Source organism: Ptychodera flava, chromosome 5 (genome assembly GCF_041260155.1).
Source record: "Ptychodera flava strain L36383 chromosome 5, AS_Pfla_20210202, whole genome shotgun sequence".
In the NCBI taxonomy this organism is placed as follows: Eukaryota; Metazoa; Hemichordata; class Enteropneusta; family Ptychoderidae; genus Ptychodera; species Ptychodera flava.
In genome coordinates, this window is record NC_091932.1 from 29730393 (window position 1) to 29752841 (window position 22449).

General features: G+C 40.1%; 2 protein-coding genes across 4 annotated transcripts in view; both read left to right on the forward strand.

Moving 5' to 3' along the window:
• The window catches only part of LOC139133458 (low-density lipoprotein receptor-related protein 4-like), a 30020-nt gene extending 8765 nt beyond the window's left edge, over positions 1–21255 (forward strand). The window contains exons 2-13 of one of the 3 annotated variants that reach the window (XM_070700066.1): positions 151–250; positions 1700–1825; positions 2574–2833; positions 3697–4120; positions 10681–10911; positions 11325–11725; positions 12309–12491; positions 14568–14880; positions 16655–16867; positions 17586–17847; positions 19555–19702; positions 20573–21255. In XM_070700066.1, the coding sequence (XP_070556167.1) occupies positions 3738–4120; positions 10681–10911; positions 11325–11725; positions 12309–12491; positions 14568–14880; positions 16655–16867; positions 17586–17847; positions 19555–19702; positions 20573–20715 (2277 nt within the window). In that variant the 5' untranslated portion in view covers positions 151–250; positions 1700–1825; positions 2574–2833; positions 3697–3737 and the 3' untranslated portion in view covers positions 20716–21255. Of the gene's footprint in view, positions 1–150; positions 251–1192; positions 1310–1699; positions 1826–2573; positions 2834–3696; positions 4121–10680; positions 10912–11324; positions 11726–12308; positions 12492–14567; positions 14881–16654; positions 16868–17585; positions 17848–19554; positions 19703–20572 lie in introns of those variants that run through there. The other 2 variants (XM_070700068.1, XM_070700067.1) reach the window with 2 other exon arrangements.
• The window catches only part of LOC139133634 (cytochrome P450 1A1-like), a 122002-nt gene that overhangs the window by 62993 nt on the left and 36560 nt on the right, over positions 1–22449 (forward strand). The window lies entirely within an intron of this gene.

Genomic DNA, 22449 nt, shown 5'->3' on the forward strand with positions numbered 1-22449 from the left:
TTATAATGGCTGCCGTCCCTGTGTTAACCCTATGCAGAAATATAAAATTTTCTATTTTTGAAAAACTAGGAAAGCGAAAAGTTTTCTTACACCAAGAGCTTTAAAATGAACCCCACAAGTGGTAGATCGGAAAAGAATTGTAAAAGTTAGAGAGTCCGAGGCACATTCTACCACTACGGCATGATGAAAATAAAGTGTTATTTTACTGACTGCAGCGACGGGTCCGACGAACGGCCTGAGATATGCCCAGGTAAGCGCACTCGGCGTGCGATGCTCCCCGGGGACAGATATTCGGCCTCTCAATTATTATACATTTCAGTTCCTACCCACTTATATTGAAAAAAATCTCCCATACAAATAACAAAGGGATGTAGTCGTAACTTTAATTTCAAGTTCTGGCAACTGTTAAGCACAGAAAAGGAGAAAAATGTATGTGTATTCAGTAATTTTTTTCTCTGGTACCAAAATTTGCCAATAGTTTTATTCTTGATATTGAAAGCTCTTGGCTGATAGGTTCGTTCAAGAAAGTTTCAGCTGAAGTTTAATTCTTTCAGTTTTGAGGCGTTTAATACTATCATAATGTTTTCGACCCATCGCCAAGATGAAAGCATGAAATCTGCATGACCTTTATGCAAATATGAAAGGCTCATTTATGTGTAAGGGGGGTTCTTTAAAGGGAAACGGTCATCGGAACTGCGCCTGTTCGACTTTCGTGTTTACAAACAATGTATTTCGTGCACGATATCTAGATGTACCTTATCATCATAGCTGCAACATTTTAAATCATACGATGTAGATTATGACAGACATCTTTCGACTTTCATCAATCACCATGCCTTGGATACATTGTTTACATTGGTTGTATAGGTCCCATACCACCTTTGAGCGCAGTTTCGACGACTGTATCCCTTTAAGCCCTGTTAGCTGCAACTTTTAATGCATTTCCATTTATATTGATCCTTCGGTAAAATTATTTTCATTTAACAAGTGTGGCCTCCAACCGCATGTAGTCTTCGCCGAGATAAACGTGCATCGAATCCTCACTATAAAAGGAGTTAGCACTCTGCATGTTTTCACCGTCAGTGTGTTGACGGTCAATGATGATAGTTCTTGTCACTCCTACAATGATGACGCCATCAAGAGAAAGGACAACGCTTTGAGAGCTAATAATGCCTACCTTACAACGTTCTAGGACATTCCTGTGCACCTGATCACTTTAGCTGCAAAGACGACGGTTTTGAATGTCTTGTCGAGAGGTGGCGCTGTGATGGCGACGAGGATTGTTCCAACGGACGAGACGAAGCAGATTGTAAGGTTATGCGCCGAGCCGCTTGAATCGAAAAAGCGCATAAATTAGGAATTTATTGTGTTTTTCTGACTTGTCGGGAAGTGGGCATGTGTTAAAAATTAAAATCCGCAGATTTGATACAATCATCTAATGCTCACGCTCCTTGATACAATAATCATTGATGTAACCACCACCACCACGACATCATCATCATCATCATCACCAGAATCACTACCATCACCACCACCACAATGGTTACTATCATCTCCGATTTCGATGTGAACTTGACCGTATAAATCTTGGTAGCCACCCATATCAATGCTTTCGGCAGAGTTAATTGCTCAGGAAACAACGTAGACATGTGCTGTATTTCGCTGCCATATAAAGTTTGCCCAATTTGTGAAATTCCAGGTGACGGCCCCGAAGCATGTGGACCCGAAAAGTTCGCTTGTAGAGATGGTCACTGCATACAACGTACATGGGCCTGTGACGGGCAAGCAGACTGTCCAGACAGCAGCGATGAAGACGGCTGTGGAGGTTAGATATCTGCCTCTTTAAACATTTTTGGAGCAACAAACATATGTATCCCTTGTATGTTTTGTCGATCAGTTTTTTTTTATGCACGTCTCAAGGTTCCATAAACCTGACCTTGTATCCATTGATTATTTGGAAAGACCATGCCAGATGATAGCGACGTTTCGCTACGCCCACAGCAATACATCTTCGACCACGTCTCCTTTATGGTAGTATGCGCCTCGAAAGTGAAAGATTTACACTTTTGCTCAAACTTCCCTCGAGGAATATTCAACCATTCTCTTTCAAAATCAAGAATGGAAATTAGGGGTCACCTTGCATTTTTGGTACTAGAGAAACAAATTACCCAGGATTTACCGAGATTTGAACTTCAAAATGGCCGCCATCCCTGAGTTTAATCTAAGAAGAATAATAACATTTTCGATTTTCGAAAAACTAAGATGGCGAAAAGTTTTTTATACCAAGAGCTTTAAAACTAACCCACACAAGTGGTAGATCAGATAAGAATTGAAAAAGTTTGGGAGTCCGAATATCTGTATCGTACTCATTTATTCGCTCATCCGGTTTACAAAAGAAAGGTTATAAAAGTGATAACAGAAATATTTACCTGACAGTATTTTGAACTCCACTTTTGCGTTACTTTCTCACAAACCTTTGCTCAATATTGACGCTCACATTTCAGATTTCAGTATTCAGAAGTCGTTTTATCATGTACAATTTATTGTTTGTTTGTTTATTTGTTGTTTTCAAGAACCCGAATGCGACGACACCAGCTTTCAGTGCGTTGAATCCAAAAGGTGCATTCCACGGAGATGGAAGTGCGACGGCGACCCCGATTGTTCCGATGAGTCGGACGAAGCTGGCTGCCGTGTTGAAGAAGTGACCCCCAGGGGTTGTAGGAACAGAATGAGTGGCAGTGCCCAAACGGAGAATGTATACATAAGGAATGGCTATGTGACACTGACCTTGACTGCACAGATGGGTCGGACGAAGTTGGCTGCGGTGCGACAGGTACTTTACATTGCATCTTTGTGTAAGTGTGACGTCACATCTAATGGCATGGTCAGTTAGGTCACATTTAAGCGACTTGTCAACAAGGAGTTGGTGGGAGGCGTCATGCTGTCTTTGAATAAGGAGGTTAACCCTCCTCTCCCCCCCTCTCTCTCTCTCTCTCTCTCTCTCCCTCCCTCCCCCTCTCTCTGTTTCTGGTACTTACTGAATTCTGAAGACGCCATGTGACTACCTATTGTCACTTTTTCGAGGCTGGTCTATATAAAACAACTTTCTCGACGCGCTTACCATGTCATAAATTAACATTAGTTTGCAAATCTATAAAAGATTAGCTTCCATGTTTTGACTGCGTCCGAAACTAAACTGGATCCGTGAAGCTGTTGCGTCACTTCCTCCGACCAATGTAAGTTGCATGAGCTAGTGACACCTAGCCTCAACTGAAAGCTTCCAAAATGTCAGCTTTGTCAGTCTTCATGATTAAAAAAGGAAAAGTCACGTGGTTCAAAAATAGATTTGAAAAATATGGCTTACCTAGAATATTCTGAATGGTTGAGTTCACGTGAGTGTCAAGGTTAACTCTATAATATGGAGGTTTCCCTCGTTCTCAAGTTCATGGCCGATTTATTGTACATTTCAGTTTTTTAGGAAACTCCCAAATTAGTTCAAATTGCATCCTTCGACCCGTCGCTCGCCACAATCGTCTGAGTGAAACCTGCACCACTCGAACTATAGTCGATGGTACCGGATGATCCTGATTTTGTTTATCGGGTTCCAGTTGCTTTTGCACCGGGCATCAGGCACTACGTCAACGGTGTAATTTATGACTGAAACAACACAATTTCACCATTTTCTTTGCAATTCAGATGCCTCACAATGTGCAACTAACAATGGAGGCTGCTCGCAAATGTGTCAAGATGCGACCGAAGGACCCACTTGCTCATGCAACGCTGGTTTCCAACTCCTCGAAGATCAGAAGACGTGCTTGGAGATCGAGACAGGCGGGTGCGATGTTCCAGGACAGTGCAGCCAGCTCTGCCAGGACACGAGCGATGGACGCCGTTGCTCATGCGTCGATGGCTATGAGCTGGGCCGAGACAACAGGTCGTGCACTGCGGCAGGCGAAACGGTTCTGTTCTTTGCTGACAGGCGCGACATTAGAAGGATCAACCCGGAAACTGGGATGCAAGAGCTCATTGCCAGCGGCTTAAGGGCAGCCATATCGCTTGACTATGATTACAATCGAGGATTTCTGTACTGGAGTGACGTCAGTGAAGAGAAGATATTTCGGTACGTATCTACATTTAAAAAATGCTAACATTGTTTAACTCGGCATACTGTTCCAAAAGATGAACACCTCTACTGTGACGTCATCTCTTCGCCCTTGTTCTTAAGATTCCTTGTGTTATTTACATGTCCTTTAAAGTATTTGTGATGTATACAAGAAAATATCCATCTCTGTCGTATATACTTTACTAATATTCACCAAACGAACAAGAACGAAAGTTTCTTGGACTTAAAGGGACAAAGTCGGCAATTTTTAATGATTTTTGTTTAGTACGAAATACTACTTAATATATTGTTTGACGTGTTGAAAGATAGTGAATGAACGGGTGACCATGCATATATTCGACCTCGGTTTTAGAAAAATTAAATGAAACCATCGCAAAAATGAAAGTCATGACCATTAATTCATTTTCACGATAGTTTTATGTATCGTGTCTAAAACCGAGGTCGAATATATGCATGGTCACCCCCATTCATTCAGTGTCTTTCAACATGTCATAAAATAAAGTATCTCGTATAAAATAAATATTCATAAAAAATTTCCGACTATCTCTTTAAGCTTGTTTGCAAACGTACCACCGATCAGCCTTCGTCACATTTTCATATCTCGTCGTGACTTTGGTGATTTGACAGCATGGCCCCTATAAACGGCCACTGTCTATAGGTCATTGCTGAGCAGATCGATTTTCGTCAGGCTTGCTCAGACGGACAGTGTACTACAATTAGTACACTCATGCAAGTCAACTTATAAGTGCTACGAAATGATATAATCAATGTGCTATGACATAATCTGTCGTTGTCTTGTTGCCGCGCACTATACATAGGCCAACCTGTGCCATGCATTTTGTCAAGCGTGTATTGTGTGTATTGTGTGTATCAGTGGCACAAGATTGTCACTCAATAATTATTCGACAACGACACATGAATCGTAACAATCCAAACAGGTGGTCCTATACGAACAGTTGATGAAGTAGGCACTATGTCACGGACAATAACTTGATTTATATAGAGACAGCTTCTCGTGATTTCTTGAAGTCGCATATTGGACAAGTTTTTGTATGTATGGAGGCAGAATGCGCCTGACTCTTCAACTTTTAGAATTCTATTCTGATCTACCACTTGTAGGGGCTCATTTAAAAGCCATTGGAGTAAGAACAATTATGTCCCTGTCTTACTTTTTCAAAAATCGAAAAGTTTGTCTTTCTCCATAGAGTTAACATCATATATTGGTAAATCTTGGATTATTTGTGTCTCTGGCACAAAAAATTTGCTTGATGACCGCTAATTTTTATTCTTGATTTTGAAAGAGAATGGTTGAAAGATTTCTCGAGGAAATTGAAAACATGAGTGAAAGTTTCAGTCTTTCGCTTTTGAGGCGCTTGCTACATAATATTAATTATCATGATTATCTCTATTCTCTTCCCAAAATAATTCTTCTCTTTCTTCTCCCGAAATCATATGAAAAGGCCTCTTGTTGAATTTGTCAACACAGTTTGTACGTATGTGAAGTCCAATGTAGTATTTCCAGACTAAGTTGATTTGATTTATTTGCCACTAGATTTTATTGTACACAACACACGCGTCTTTAAAGCTCAGCCCAGTATTTCGTATTCAACAGAAGAGGGAGAAAATTTTCTTTTAAAAGAATTAGTGGCGCGGCATAAGCAAAATTTTCATAACAATTGTGCATTTATGATAAAAGCATGAAATTTGGTATGAATGTAGATTATCATAATATCAATCAATTTGGATACCGAGCCACCACAGATTAAGCCTCGTTCTGGTGTGGCGGCCATTTTTAAATATGGCGACCATCAGTCACTGTAAAATCCCTTACTTGCTGCTCTACGGATGATTCTGTGGGGAATAGTGGATGTATTTCCATCATAAGTGCCCATTAAGATTACTTTGCATATTTTTATAAGTATAGAGACTTGTTCTGGTGTAGCGGCCATTTTGAAACATAGCAATCTTCAATTACTGTAAAATCCCATAGGTGCTGTTCTACGGATGATTCTGTGGTGAAGAGTGGAGGTATTGTCGTAATAAATGCATATTAAGATTACCATTTGCATTGTTTAATGTTTGATTATTTCATTTTCTATGAAAAGCGAGTTCTCTTAATAAAATTATTGACAATATGGCTGCCACAAGGCCAAAGTGGAAGATTCAAAATTGCCAAATTTAATGTTTTTTTACGATGAGCAGCTGTTAGCTGTCCTTTGTAAGTAGACTTTCAGAAGGTACCGTTAAGAGTTTTTTATTTATTTTTATTTGTAATCGTTGATGCACATGTTTCAACCATTTTTTAGGGTTGTAGCTGTTGAATGTGCATTACACGTACGGCACACTCACCAGATTTTGCAAACTATTGGCCTAGATCAGCCCACGGGTATGAAGAGTTTGAGTGTAAGAACAGCGTGTCCCATGTTCTGCCAATGGATGGGGGTTCTTGAGTAGAAACGTTGAATATGAGCAATATTTTGACACTCTAATTATCGTTTCTAAACTTTATAATTAGCCATTGACGAGTTTTGCAGGGCGTTCTTGCTCAAAAGGCCTAACATGGAAAATTGTGCGGGGAATTTAACCCAATCCTTCACTCTTGTTCATCTACATTCATACATAGGTCTACATACAAAAACATAATAATATTTACTGTAAAACATTTTTTAAGTTTGAACGCTGAAAGCAATAACATTTGGGGGAAAATCTCTTATATGTCACATAATTGTCCTCTTAGAGATTTATCATGTAAACTACAATTAGTGGCGCCATTTAGAAACACGTGGAGAACACGATCATAGTTTATGTTATTTTTGGCTATATATATATTACGTTTTATACATTGACATTTTATACATTGCTTTTCATAATTCATTTAGAGACCGATCTTGTATAATTTGATATAAATTTCATGATTTATAAATTAGTTTAAGAGTTATTTCAACGTCACGTCAATGGTCTATTGCACGAATATAGATTCATGCCCATCATGACAGCCCTGCGCCCACACAGAACTTGACGGGGTGGAAACCGTCGATCTCGCCTGAAACGACGTTCTGCACCCCGTCTATTAGTTATGCATAGTTTACCTTTCTTCTTTAAAGGAAGGTACGCTTGGCACCTTTTGGTCGTCTTCGCAAACGAACGGCTGTTCCAATTATGCGGTTTCCACCCGACTAGAATTTACCAACAGCGCCACTGTCGTATGTTAAAAAATGTGAAAGAGGCTCCCCACCTTACTTTCCAAAATGTTTAATTGTGTCGAGTTTGTCTTAGATTCGTTTCGGATATGTGTTCCTACATAGCTCTACTGGTCATATTTTGAAGAGTACCGCAAAATCATAGTATTGCCAACTCTAATGCGTTTTCGTTAAACCTGTCTTCTTGTAGGTCATCTGCTGAGCTCGATTTGTAACATAACATGGCTAATAGGGTAACATTGGAAAGTAATTGTATTCTTCTTTCAGATGACATATTGTAATTTGCAATATCTTCCACAGTTTTTATAAAATATGTCCAAAACTTACCCCATACCCAAACTTTACATTGCAAATTACTGGCACTGCTTATCTCAAATTCTACCAATTTGTACCTAGACATATTACAAAGGGCAATGCTTTGCATGAAATATGTTTTATTTGCTACAGGCACACGTCAAAATATGAAAGACTTTTAACAGCAAAACTATTGGGATGCAATGGCTGTTACAGTCATGTTTTAAGGGTACCTTAAAGTCAAAGTATTGCGAATATTTGTTAAGCGTGTCTCCTTGTAAGTCATCTGCTTAGCTTATATTTTAAATTACATGGTTTATGGGGTAACATTGGAAAGTAATTTTATTCTTCGTCAGATGACAAATTGTAATATGCAATATCTTCCAATGTTTTTATAAATATGACCAAAAATTAGCCATACTCCAAATTTATTGAAAATTAATGTCACTGCTTATCTCAAATTCTACAACCCTTTTACCTAGACATATAATAATAGGCACTGCCTTGTATGAAATCTCTTTTATTTACTACCGGGACGCGTCATAAATATGAAATAGACTTTTAACAGAAAACATATTAGAATGCAATAGCTGTTATAGTCATGTTTTGAAGGGTATTGTAAAATCATGGTTTTGAGACTCTTGTTAAACCAATCTTCTGCTGAGCCAAATCTCTGAGGTTTATGTTTCAATCTTGACTAGAGTGTCACTATTTGTATAAGAAGGAATACATCACATTTGATCAGATAATTGGCCACCCAACACTACCTTCCTTAGGTCTTGGGTGTACGTGTCAAGTGGATAACCAAAATATGATTGGCAATAGTCTAGGATTGTCGTTTAAACTTGTTGTCTCAGCCTATGTAAACACCATGGAGAGGAATAAAATATTCGCCGGTTGACGAGCCATGCAAAAGCAAGCACAGGTCCGGGGAATGCCAAGCACGGACATCACTGACAAAAGTGCAGGATTGTGTTTAAGCTTTGCTTTCCCTACCTTTCATGTTTGTTAAAATGAAAGAAAATTGAGTAATACAATTTAATGACTATGGTACCATATTTTTGCATGTGAATAAAAAATTGTGTACTATCAGTTTAGGAGCAGAATACACGATGTATGAAATATGATCATTCCAGCACCGCGCCCACACAAAAAATTGACCGGTTTGGGATTATGGCCCATGGACTAGTTTTATTGTTCCCAATGTTTTATATAATATTAAGTTAGTCTGATGTACTTGGCACTTTTCGGGAAACTTGTACCCGGTTGGTCTGAAGGGCTCTTCCAATAATTTTGTATGGCCCTTGTACTTTTGAGGTGTTAAACTTCCTTTTGCCAGTAACAAAGTCTCAGCCACAAACAACATGAAATTCATCAAAAACATATCATAGCTCAAACTAACAAACACCGAAATAATAGCAGTAGGCAAAGGCCTAAAATTCATTCCGACAGGATTTCAGTAAATATAGTCGTAAAATGAGACTACGCTACATCATGAGACACAAACAATCGCAACAACACCCATTCAAAGAAAAATAAAACTAGACTCCCTGAATAACAGAGAACACAAAACTTGAAGATTAACTGGAAGCTACTTAACTTGCACTTCTAGAGATATCCTTTCAAACAAGGAAACAAAACATTTCTCGTACCCAAAGAATCGATAAACAAGCTTGCAAGCAATAGACACATTACCATAAAACCCAGACACTTTAAGGTCGGGGCATTGTCATTAAAAGATTACAAAATATACGTACGCGAATACGTAAGGCAATTCACTCAGCTTTATACACAACTATGTAGACAGTGACGACACAGAACAAATAGCAAACTAAGAAAAAAATCTACACTGCGAATGTTGAGAAACCATGTGGGTTTCGAAACGCAAGCATCAAAGGGCCACTCAATCAACTTTGAAACACCAGAGGTCCGGCTGCGGCTCGCCATAATCTTTCTGTACACAAACAAAACATTACCGTACACACTAATCCAAACTTCCAAACATGTATCCGAAGCGAAACAAACATTTTATTAACACAAAAAATCGGATAAGAATAACATCCCAATCTTTTTTTCTGTCAAAAGTCTATTTCACATGATAAACATGTCCCTGTAGCAAATAAAAACATATATCATACAAAGCAATGCCTTTTTGTATTATGCCGAGGTAAAACATTGTTATAATTTGACATTAGCTATAATTTGCATGGCAAACTTCGGGGTATCAGGTAAGTTTTGGTTCTACTTCATAAAAAAATCTATGGTACATATTGCATATTACATATGTCATTTTTAAAGACGAATAAATTTCCATTCTAATGATACCCAAAAAGTCAGGTTATGTTAAAAAAAGCTTAGCAGATGACTGAGTAGTAGTACAACAAGACAAATGCACGTGGGTATGCGCAAATAGTGATTTTGCGGTACTCTTCAAAACAAAACCATGAAAGTTATTGCATCTGTTTTATCTGTAAAAATTATATTTCGTATTCTACAGATCCTAAGACTTCTATAAAAACAGTTTGATATCCTAGAGGTGCATGTACCCCTCTAGCCCATGGCCTAATATTTCTTGACTGCTGACATAGTGTCGTCCTTTGATAGTATCTAATATTGTACATTTATGCATATGAATTGTGTTTTTGTCTGTATTTACCCGTTTAACAAGTCAGACGATTAAGAAAAGTTGAAAAAAAATTGTAAATTACTCTTCCCATATTTTCTAATTGAAAATATTCAACCCAAAATTACTCAACGCGTTGTGCATTTGACATTTACTAGGTGAGAAATACCTTGTCTGGCGGCCATTTTGAAAAATGGCTGCCATGGCAACGCTTCAACAGATTTTCAGTGGCTCGGTATCTGAATTTGTTCAACTCATAATAAGACACATCTGAGCCAAATTTGGTGCTTTTATCAAAAAATGCACAATGGATTTGCCATGCCGCACCACTAAATAGAAGTTGCGGCTATTGTCCAGTCGAAATCATGTAGAGCGTATTGTACTGACGTTAATTTCTCGCATGCACTTTATTTCATCTGGACATCCTTTTACTATTTTAGGAAACCAATTAATGGTGTTGGTGAAGCCGAGGTGTTGATTGAACAGCACGTCAAAGTCCCCGACGGAATAGCCGTGGACTGGATCTATCAGAATCTCTATTGGACAGACGGCGGCACCAATAAAATCGAAGTTGCCCATCTGGTTCCAAGACATGGCGCCATACAGCGGGCGATCCTCATCAACGAACGGTTGGACGAACCCAGAGCTATCGTCGTCGATCCAGCCGAAGGGTAAGTGAAATAAATTGTTTCACATTTATTCATACCAATGGGAAATACTTCAAAAACAGCAAGGATCTGAAAATGGTAAATGATTGCACTGTACAGCCATCAGATGACAGAACAATAGCTCATACAGTACCTTATCTGCATATGGGTATCTCTGAACTTACTTACTTACTTACTTACTTACTTACTTTCTTACTTACTTACTTACTTACTTACCTACTTACTTACTTACTTACTTACTTACTTACTTACTTACTTACTTACTTACTTACAAGAGAAAGAGAGACAGAGACAGAGGCAGACAGCGAGACAGAGACAGAGAGACAGAGAGAGATGTTCCCCTTTGAACTATATATCGTAATATCAGGCTCAAATATCATCAAGAAAAATTTACACAATTACTTTTCTTTTCAAAGTTTCATGTACTGGACCGACTGGGGAGACGACGCCAGGATTGAGAAGGCAGGGATGAATGGCTGTGGACGCACCATCATCATACACGAAAACATATTTTGGCCGAACGGTTTATCTATTGACTATGTTAACCGTCGTATCTTCTGGGTCGATGGCAAGCTCCATCTATTGGCGAGTGCCGGACTGAACGGTGAAGCCCGGGTCGATGTTCTTTCCGATAACTCTGGTCTTGCGCACCCCTTCTCGGTGTCTGTCTTCCTAGACCACGTCTACTGGACTGAATGGGGGACGGAGACTATATATAGTGCTGATAAATTCGACGGAGGGAATAAAACCGTCATCGCCCAGAACTTATACTCGCCAATGGGAGTAGTAGCCTACCACAGATTGAAACAAAGGCCGAGTAAGTACTCGCCGGCCAACTTACTCCGTTTAAATGTTTCTTTAGGCCAGACAAAAATGTTCTCCGCGGATTTTCTTGCGCAGCAATAAAAGCGAGGAGCAAACATTGTATTTTGCTTATCATGTTATAATTTATGATAGTGTGAGCTGAAGAGTTAATAAGGTTATTTGTTTCTCTGGTACCAATTTTGCACAGTGATCACTGGTTTTTATGCTTGCTTTTGAAAGAGAGATTTAAATTTTCATTGAGGAAAGTTTGAGGAAAGGTTCCAGACAAAAGTCCTAACATTGAAGGGATAGAGTCGTCGTAACTGCGTTCAAAGGTCGTATGGGACCCATACGACCAATGACAACACTGTATCCCCGGTACGATGGTGATTGATGAAAGTTAAAACATGACAGTCATAGTCTACATATGCATCGTATGATTTAAATGTTGCAGCTATGATGATGAGGTGCATCTAGATATCGTGCATGAAATACATTGCTTGTAAACAAGAAACTCGCACAGGCGTAGTTCCGACGACTGTTACCCTTCAATGTTAGGGCTCTTAACGATCTAAATATGTCCCTCTTCGATACAGGTAGGAACAATTGTGGTATCAACAACGGGAAATGCTCGCATATCTGCGTAGCAAGCCCCGCGATCAGCGACTGCGTGGCAAACTATACCTGTTTGTGTCCCGGAGGAGTCGAGTTGCTTAAGGACGGACATACATGCAACGTCTATGGGATACTCCCGCACCCGGACCTCAAAAACTCTACAGGTAGATTGGTTTTTGTTGGCTCAACTTCAGCAATTATGATGGCAGAACCTTTCCGAAGTCTTGCTTCGCCTTGGCTGTACATATTTGCAAAGTTTTCCACTTGTCAGATTACGGGCTTTAGGGAGCCGTCATTATTTATGGCCTGGGGGGGGGGTCACTCAAAAAATTGAAAGCTACAAGGGGGGTTGCTCAAAAGTGGAGAACAAGAAAGGGGGGCTACTCAATTTTGTTGACATGTATTGAAGCATTTAGTGGAGTTACGAATTAATACAACAATAATAGTAAAGATATGTATATTCATACCCGGTATTTGTGTACACACACACACATAATATATATATATATATATATATATATATATATATATATATATATATATTATATATATATATATATATATATAATCATAATACAGGTGGTTTCAAGTAGAAACTAAAATCTCATTACACTATGTGTTTCACGTTATTGTGATCTTCAGACGAGAATGATCAGCTATTCGACGTGGCAAGCCTTATGTTAGAGGCTAGTACTGAGTACATTTTTCAGTATTTCCTGATTAAAGATTGATATACTTGCCTGATCATTAATGAGAAACGTCTGCTTTCTATATTCTACATTGTATCGGTTACCGATAGGGGAAAATGTGTAAAGCAAGCTTATTCTGATGCTATAAAGTTTGAAACCAGTTGAATGCCTTGACAACAAACCCATCTTTTATTGCAGGAAAATAATAATAAATAATAAATGTGAATAAATGTATGTCTGTCGCTATTTTTTCGGTTTCAAAAAATATAGTTGAAATCAGTGAACTGAAATATAAGTTTTGGAATACTGTCTCAGATTTATTTTCCTTTGAGTTTTTATACGAAAAAAATACTCCCCAAGTACCACCAAATAACACCATTTTAATCTCTATTTTTCAAAAGCTCCAATGGCAGGAGGGGGGACACCCCCTCCTGACCTCCCCCGCGACCACTTATGCGGTCTCTTGTGGTGCTTTCGCACAACATCTTCCCCCTCTTGAAAAATAATCCTACAGAGCACTGGATACAGACCTGTACATCAGCCCCTGCAACAGCAATTGGAACCTCCTTCCGACAAAGACCTATACCACAGGGTTTAATCAGGGTCTGTACAGGGCCTGTCGCAGCAGCAATCCATTTTACTGTATAGATATTTAACTTTCCCAATTTTTTTTTTGGGGGGGGAGGGGGGGTCACTCAAATTTTATGTAGCAGAGAGGGGGGTTACTCAAACACGTCATGGTTGGCAGGGGGGTACTCGAAATTTTGGAGTTTCGAAAGCAATTCCTCCGACCCCCCCCCCCCGGCCGTGAATAATGACATCTCCCTTAGCCCCTGTAGCCAGGCTGGTTCCTTGGAAAATGTAGATAATTCTCTTCTGCATCTACGAGCCGTCTCCGTAAGCTTATCTCCGCCTGTTTGTTTGCCTCTCTGTGTCTCAGTCCCTCTTTGTCTGTCTTTCTGTCTCTGCCGGCCCTGTTTCTCTTTGTCTTTCTCTGTCCACATGTCTAGTCATCTGTCTGTCTGTCTGTCTGTCTGTCTGTCTGTCTGTCTGTCTGTCTGTCTGTCTGTCTGTCTGTCTCCGTCTGTCTCCGTCTGTCTGTCTCCGTCTGTCTCCGTCTGTCTGTCTGTCTGTCTGTCTGTCTGTCTGTCTATGGTTTTCCCTCTCAAGACCCCAGAGCTGATCGTTGACCAAGGTTAATATACTTTTAGAAATATCAACTATTTTGTATTTCAGCATACTTTGGTGCGACGGTTTAGAAAATAATTGTTATACAACACAGAAAATAATAACAATGCGATCAAAATGTACAGCTGAAGAGATTGTTGCCGCTTCACATTGCAAGGATCTTAGAAGACAAATCAATAATGTCAATTGCATGAACAAGGGTGATGGATAAAGCTTTTTCCTATCGACTTCATATGACCACGATCAATTTTATATAAAATACCAAGTTCACCACTTGTTAAAAATTACCATTCACAAACCAGCAATACAGAGCGTCCACTACATCGGATAAGAACAATGTCTATACGATTTATTATTATCTAGGCATCAACGTATGTTTTGCGTATCCAGACGTTTGTGGTGGTGCATTTTGCCGTAAGCGCAACTTCAACGGTAGGCCTACCTACGACTGCCACTGTCCGCCCGGTTACGACATCGGCAAATACGGCCGATGCCGCGCCCAGGGCCGGGAGCCAAGCTTGGTCTTCTCGGATGGCGGACACATTGGGCGGATATCCCTCCGATCCGGCGCCAAGGAAACGCTGATCGGCAATATCAGCAGGGGTTTGGGCGTGGACGTCGATGTGCGCCAGGGACTGATCTACTGGGCTGACTTGCGGGAAAGGAAAATATCAAGGTGAGTTGCGTAAATTTCATGGCTGAGAACAACGGGCCCGACCCACGGGTGAACATTGGCACGAGAGCAGTGGGCTGTCCGCAGAGGAAGGGAAAGGCGCCATCAGGCGGCTGATTTTGAGGCTCACGATTAAGATTCGAACCCCGTCGTTCGGAGAGCCAGACCGATCTGTTGATTCGGCAATGAATACTTTCGCCACTCAAAGAGAGTATTGTCCAGTTTGATTTGATTTTACTGTGGCCTCCAACTACCTGTTCTCCGCATTTAAAGTCTGCGTCGCATCCATTTTTTTTCTCTCACATATGTCTCCGCATTCAAAGTCTGCATCGCATTCAGTTGTTTTTCTCTCACATATGTCTCCGCATTCAAAGTCTGCGTCGCATTCAATTGTTTCTCTCTCACATATGTCTCCATATGTGAGAGAGAAACAATTGAATGCGACGCAGACTTTGAATGCAGAGACATATGTCAGAGAAAAACAATTGAATGCGACGCAGGCTTTAAATGCGGAGAACAGGTAGTTTTGGGCCACCGTATGATTTCATAAACCGGAGTTTACCTATAGTTCCGTGTACTGTGGATCAAGGCATACTACTGAAAATCAATCCAGTACACGACACACCAAGTACATCACAATATGAATATATTTAAATCGTAAAGCTGGTGCACACATAAACTGAAACATCGCCAATTGTTTCCTTTTGTATGTTTTGATAAAAGGATTGAAGTTCAAGTTGCTGTAAATACTAGCCTACTTCCTGAATTCAGGAACCATATGATCTGGTGTTGGTCATTTAAAAGTAGTCGTTTGAACCTTATTGAAGGGGTAGTGTTCAACAGCAATGTAGATGTGGAAACACAGATGTCACGGAGCATCTGGTTTAGTGAATACAGACAAATTTAATGAGAAAGTAAAAGCCAGAGCACGACTATCAAGTGGCGCCTTTTATTACAATTCTTACTAATATGGAAATCGTGGGGACTGGTCTGGATATGTGATATCTAAAACCGCGGGTTGTCGAAATTAATAAAAAAAATGATCAGTTTTATGAATGATGAGGTTATGGGGTACGTTACTTACATAGCATATAACATATTCTTTCCCAACCAACACCATATACACAATGTCCATATTTCCCTAAAGTTGAGAAACTGTGTTCAAAATTAATCGAACATCAAATTCGTAGTATTTTAGATCTTAGGCCTTGGAAAATATTCTTAAAATTAAAATATATAAAATGTAACAATCGTCTTTTCCCCATATATCGACAGGACCATCGCACCTATCCCTACTGTCTGTCTGTCTGTCTGTTGTCTGTCTGTCTGTTGTCTGTCTGTCTGTCTGTTGTCTGTCTGTCTGTTGTCTGTCTGTCTGTCTGTCTGTTGTCTGTCTGTCTGTTGTCTGTCTGTCTGTCTGTTGTCTGTCTGTCTGTTGTCTGTCTGTCTGTAAATGACTAGATAAATGTTGCTCTGTATGCTGTCATTAACACGGTAGGTAGGCAGGTAGGTAGTTATGTAGGTAGGCAAGTATAGGTAAATAGATATGACGGTATTAGACACCCAGCTGTCATGATAAAGAAGATAGCCATTAACGGCAATAAAGCACGACTTCCTTCAGGTGTAGGGCTATCGAATTTTCATCATAGAAAGAATCTACCATGTTAAAGTTTCTGTTCTGACAGTAGTACTCAAAAACTCTTTGTCAAAGTTCTTCACTTTTCGCATGTACGTCTTCATTTTTAATGTCTTTTTTTGTTTACTGTAATTGGTTCAGGTCGTCGATCGGCAATCTCGACAACACCACTGTGTTATTCTGGCAACATCTTCACATGCCGAATGGCGTCGCTGTCGACTGGGTGACGGGCAACGTCTACTGGACCGACTCGAACGCCATTCACGTTGGAAACCCTGGCCTTGGGCGGAGAAAAAAGCTCTTCCGTTACGACATCGATAAAGCTCGAAGCATTGCATTGGATCCACTGAATGGGTGAGAAATTATTAAACTGCAGCAAAAAAGTAACAAATGAAAGCAGACAAAAACCATCACAGTCGAAACATTGAACAGGTCAAGAGCGCGATCTGCGTTGAGTACAAACAGTCGCTGTAAAGAAATGGGCATGCGCACTCAAAACTTTTACGAACGGCAACTAAAACCATGGAGACACCTTTGAGGTTAGGGACACCTTTGAGATCTTCACGAACATCGCATCACGGAAACAGGCTCGCCTGCCTCGTCTATTGCATTGATGATCTTGTACATGGTAGGGAGGTAGTACACAAATGTAAAGTTGATAGTGAACAAGTGGAGTACGCATGCCCAGTGCAGATACATGGCCGTGAAGACACACAATCAGCAGTAAAAAATGCAAAATATCGACGACGTAGACGATAATGATGATAATGATGATGATAGATAACTCTGGACATTTTAATGATTAAGGCAAGAGATAGCCTTCCCCGTCAAACACATATCCGCGACTCCCCCATTTTCACACAAAATATTAAGTAGTGAGAGTTGGCCTCTCTACACCTCTTTAGTTAGTATTTCTTATTGTCACAAAATATTTTAATTGTACTCTTACAGTCACAAAGATAGTTTTAAGTGTACTAATACCTAAGACAAGGCGTCAAGAGATAATAAGTTAAACGTATTTATGATGATATTGAACATTGTCCGTTATTTGACAAACTTGATATTATTCTAGGTGGCTTTACTGGACAGACTGGGGAAAGGAACCGAAGATAGAAAAATCTGGTATGGATGGATCGCAGCGCCACGTTTTGATCGACTCTCATATAGGGTGGCCAAACGGTTTGGCCATCGACTTCACCTCTCGAAGGCTGTACTGGATTGACGCTAAGCTTCACGTGCTGGCAACATCTGACATGCATGGAAAGGACCGTATCGACCTCATCAAGGGCGATCACGGGCAGCTGAGACATCCATTTTCTATTGCCGTGTTCGAGGTCAGTAGATTACTTCTGTTTAATCCCTGGTCGCTCACTCTCGCCGGTGGATAATACGCTCTATGTGTGATGTTATATTATTCTACGCTCCTCTATGTTATGCTACGCTACGCTATCCTGTGCTGTGCCAGTATGCTATGCTTAGCTGTGGAAAGGACAGCATAGCATAGCATAGCATAGCATAGCATAGCATAGCATAGCATAACATAGCATAGCATAGCATAGCAACCATACTGGAACAGCACAGCATAGCATAGCACAGCATAGCATCGTATAGTATAGCATAGCATAGCATAGCATAGCATAGCATAGCTGTGGAAACGCAGCTATCTGTTGGCGGGGTAGCGGGGATCGCTTTGCGGGTCAAAGGTCAACCCCGCCACGGATACAGGGTTGACCTTTGACCCGCATAGCGATCCCTGCTACCCCGCCAACAGATAGCTGCGTTTCCACAGCTATGCTATGCTATGCTATGCTATGCTATGCTATACTATACGATGCTATGCTGTGCTATGCTATGCTGTGCTGTTCCAGTATGGTTGCTATGCTATACTATGCTATGCTAAGCTAGGCTATGCTATGCTATGCTATGCTGTCCTATGCTATGCTGTGCTATGCAGGTCAAAGGTCAACCCCGTATCCGTGGCGGGGTTGACCTTTGACCCGCATAGCGATCCCCGCTACCCCGCCAACAGATAGCTGCGTTTCCACAGCTATGCTATGCTATGCTATGCTATGCTATGCAATGCTATACTATACGATGCTATGCTGTGCTATGCTATGCTGTGCTGTTCCAGTATGGTGGCTATGCTATGCTATGCTATGCTATGCTATGCTGTCCTATGCTATGCTGTGCTGTTCCAGTATGGTTGCTATGCTATGCTTTGCTATGCTATGCTATGCTATGCTATGCTATGCTATGCTATGCTATGCTGTGCTATGATATGCTATGCTAGCTATGCTATGCTGTGCTATGCTATGCTATGCTATGATATGATATGCTATGCTATGCTACGCTACGCTATGCTATGCTGTGCTGTGATATGCAATGCTACACTATGCTATGCTATGCTATGCTATGCTATGCTATGCTATGCTATGCTATGCTATGCTATGCAATGTAAGCTACGCTATGCTATATTATCCCATACCATGTCATGTCATCTTTTGTTTCTTTGTGTCATACTTTGATTTACTGCGTTGTGCAAGAAAGCATTTTACCGGATGATAAAACGATTTCTGTGCTCAATTTGTCGTGGCATATCGCTCTTTTGGTTTTTTTCGCTCAACTTTGCATGGAAATAATGAACAGCAGTATCCAAATTTTGAAAGGAAACTAATTGTAATTTTAAAATACATTTTCACCATCTTTGTTTTACAAAACAAACACATTACTTCGTTTTCCCTCTAGAGGATGTTGATATTTTGGTGTATATAAGTATTAGCATAGTAAAAATAACGGATTATGGAGATTATGGAATATCATGGTCGACAAAGGAAATTATGGTCCGGATTGAAATAAAGTCGTCAACGATAACATTGAATATTCAACTATAAAGGCTGCGTTGACAAGCTCATAAGAAGGGATATGATTTTAGGACTTTCGCGAGAAACTGCATTTTACAAACTAAGAGCTACAGCCGATGAAGCTGTAATGTTTCTGTTAACCCGCCTTTCACGATTCGTGCCCCCTCTCTCCGTCTCTAGGACAGGGTCTACTGGAGTGACGTCATTCATAGTATCATCAACTCGGTGGATAAACTCACCGGCAACGACCTTCAGATGCTGGTGGTTGGCGGTGACTCTCGAGCGATCTACGGTATTAGAGTCGATCATGAAGTGGTTCAACCAATGGGTGAGTTTCTACATCACAATAGAGACGATTATTTGTTAAATGACAAAGATAGTCAGTAATTTTTACAATCAATTTTGATTTAGACAGTCCTAAACATTCAATCATTGTAAATGTTGAAAACCACGTCGGTCAAATTCATTCCATGGTATTGGCCGCCGATAGATTTCTTCAGTACTGCAGTAGAGAGTGTAGTTACTTTATGTTATACCCTGCGATAGCTGATCACGTGAATATAATGTGATTAGCTATCTCAGGGTGTAAAATAAAGTACCTGTAATCTCTACTTTTTCCGATTAAATTCATTTAAATTTAGATGTCTTGAAGTAGATTGTGGAAGTGTTACATCCAAGATGAGGATTAAGATAAACGGCCGGCGAGATTAAAATAATAGGACACTTTTCGAAATTTCCAATATGTTGAATCAGTTTGACATTTGATCTATCAATTGACATCAACAAGATACGGGTATCCCACTTGACGCGATTACACCGACGGGTTTATTGATAGCTGAATCGATGGATTAATCAGGAGACAATGCAGAATGACAGCCAGAGGTGATGAACCAGAGGCCAAAGGTCAAGCAGAAAACATAAACTTGTGCAAGACGATACGTGAACATAACAGCGGTTCTGTTACTAAAACGAAACTTAAGGAAGGATCATTTAAATTTTCCAGTTGAAATGAAGTATCATTTGTCAATGTTTCAGAGCGTAATAGCCTGTTTTACGCGTTTTATGTTCGTGAGCTGTACTTGAGTTGTTTGTGTTGAACTTGAAGTGGATGTATATTTCAAGATGAAGTCCAGCTAATTTATTTGAATATTCAATGAAGTTATGCTTTCTATATATTTTTTCACATTTATTGAACCAGGTGTCAACTATTGTGCCCAAAACAACGGTGGTTGCGACTTTCTCTGTCTACTCTCCCCTGTGGCAACAAATTCAAGCTACCACGCCTGCGCATGCCCAGACCACATGGAACTCAGCGATGACGGGCGAAGCTGCATGTCCTGATCATTCTAGAACTAAATTATTCAGGGACAAACTAGAAACCCCGAGGATGTATCTCAGCAGATATTGAGAAAAAATGACTTGAGGGCATTTAAATATTCCTTCATACCTGTATTGTTGACGTTCCAAATGTCATAAGGCTGGACCAACTTACTCAAGACTTATGACTGTCATTTGTACCGAAAAATCAGACCAAAGTATCTCTACAAATATTATTTCTTTATTAAAATAGTGATGGCATACCTTACGAACACTGGACCGTACTGTGGTAAACCACTGTCCAGCTGGCGGTGGTGCCTTATATGGTGAATGAATGCGAAGGTGACCGGCCTCTGAAAATATTGAATTGTGGTAAAAGCTTGGCGCATGCCCAGTACAGTACTTTCAAGTTTGTCAGAGTTACAGCTTGGAGGTCACCGTGCCACCAGTTTTTTTTTAATCATTATGTTACTGCTTTTTATAATCTCTTAATGGTGAATACATGCTTGATGAATGAATAAACGATTGCATAAATTTTAAGGCAATCACAAATGCTGAACTGTACTAGTTTTTAGAAGAATCTTCTTTTTCTGCCTCGTGCTAGTCTTACAGGACAGATATTGGGTCTCTTAAATTATTTCAAACACTTTTCTGACCTGCAGAAGATTGTAGGGGCTCAATTTGAGCGCTGAACGTTTTTATACTGTATAATGATTTTGAATCGAAAATTTGATTTTCCCTATGGAGTTAACGCAGGAATGGCTGCCATTTTGAATTCCAAATACAGGGACCTTATTGGGTAATTTGTTTCTGTAGTACCAACATTTGCACGGTGACCCCTGCTCTAGTTCTTGATTTAGTTGGAGAATTGTGGCGAGTATCCTCATGTAAAGTTTTAGGAAAAGATCAGGTAGTACAATTTCTGGGCGCGTACCACCATGACCGTTCAGTTTTATGGCGATGCGCTGAATATTTGCGCGCATGAACATATGCAATTAATGGCGAAGCATAAGAGACGTATATACGCTAAAGATATCGACGATTTTATTTCTAGGAAATTGGTGATACAAAGCCAGGTCAGAAGAGTTCAGAGTATACATATAGATAGAAAAAAGGTCGTTACACGGTCGTATCGGTTCATTTGACGCTCGAGACTTATTTCATCATAGAGGGCACTTCGCTTACAGCCAAGTGTTTTCCTTGTAAATTATGAGCCTTCAGGTAAAAACCAAGTCGACTAAAATAAAAACAGCCGCAAGCATGCTCAAGAAATCCTTCGATGAGCAGAAACCTAAGTTCATATGACTGGTTAGTCAATCCGAAATCGTGATTCGTCAACTTGTTGTAAAAGATGCAAAGTTGTCACTCAGGCCAAATTAAGAAAATTTCTAATTTTCCCACCGCACGTGGCAGGAACATCATGCGGCCTCTCATAGGTAGTAACATGGAAAAAATAATTCCAGATTTGTACGACAATTGTGAAAGATAAATATAAAATATCCGTTCTAATCCTACGGCTATGACAGCTTTTCTGTTATTCATAAAGCCAGAATAATTTCATAATGATGCTGTTATGAGGAAATTCGTAAGATAACTTTGCTATCCCAAGTGTATGTCTTCAGTGCTTATGCCTAGCTTTGCAGACCTTGTTACGCCCACCGCCCTGAGGGCGCAATATCTGAGAACAACTACACACTATAGAACAGGTATACTCCACCACCTTGTTCAATTTTTAAGTAAAGTGTGAGCTGAGTGAAT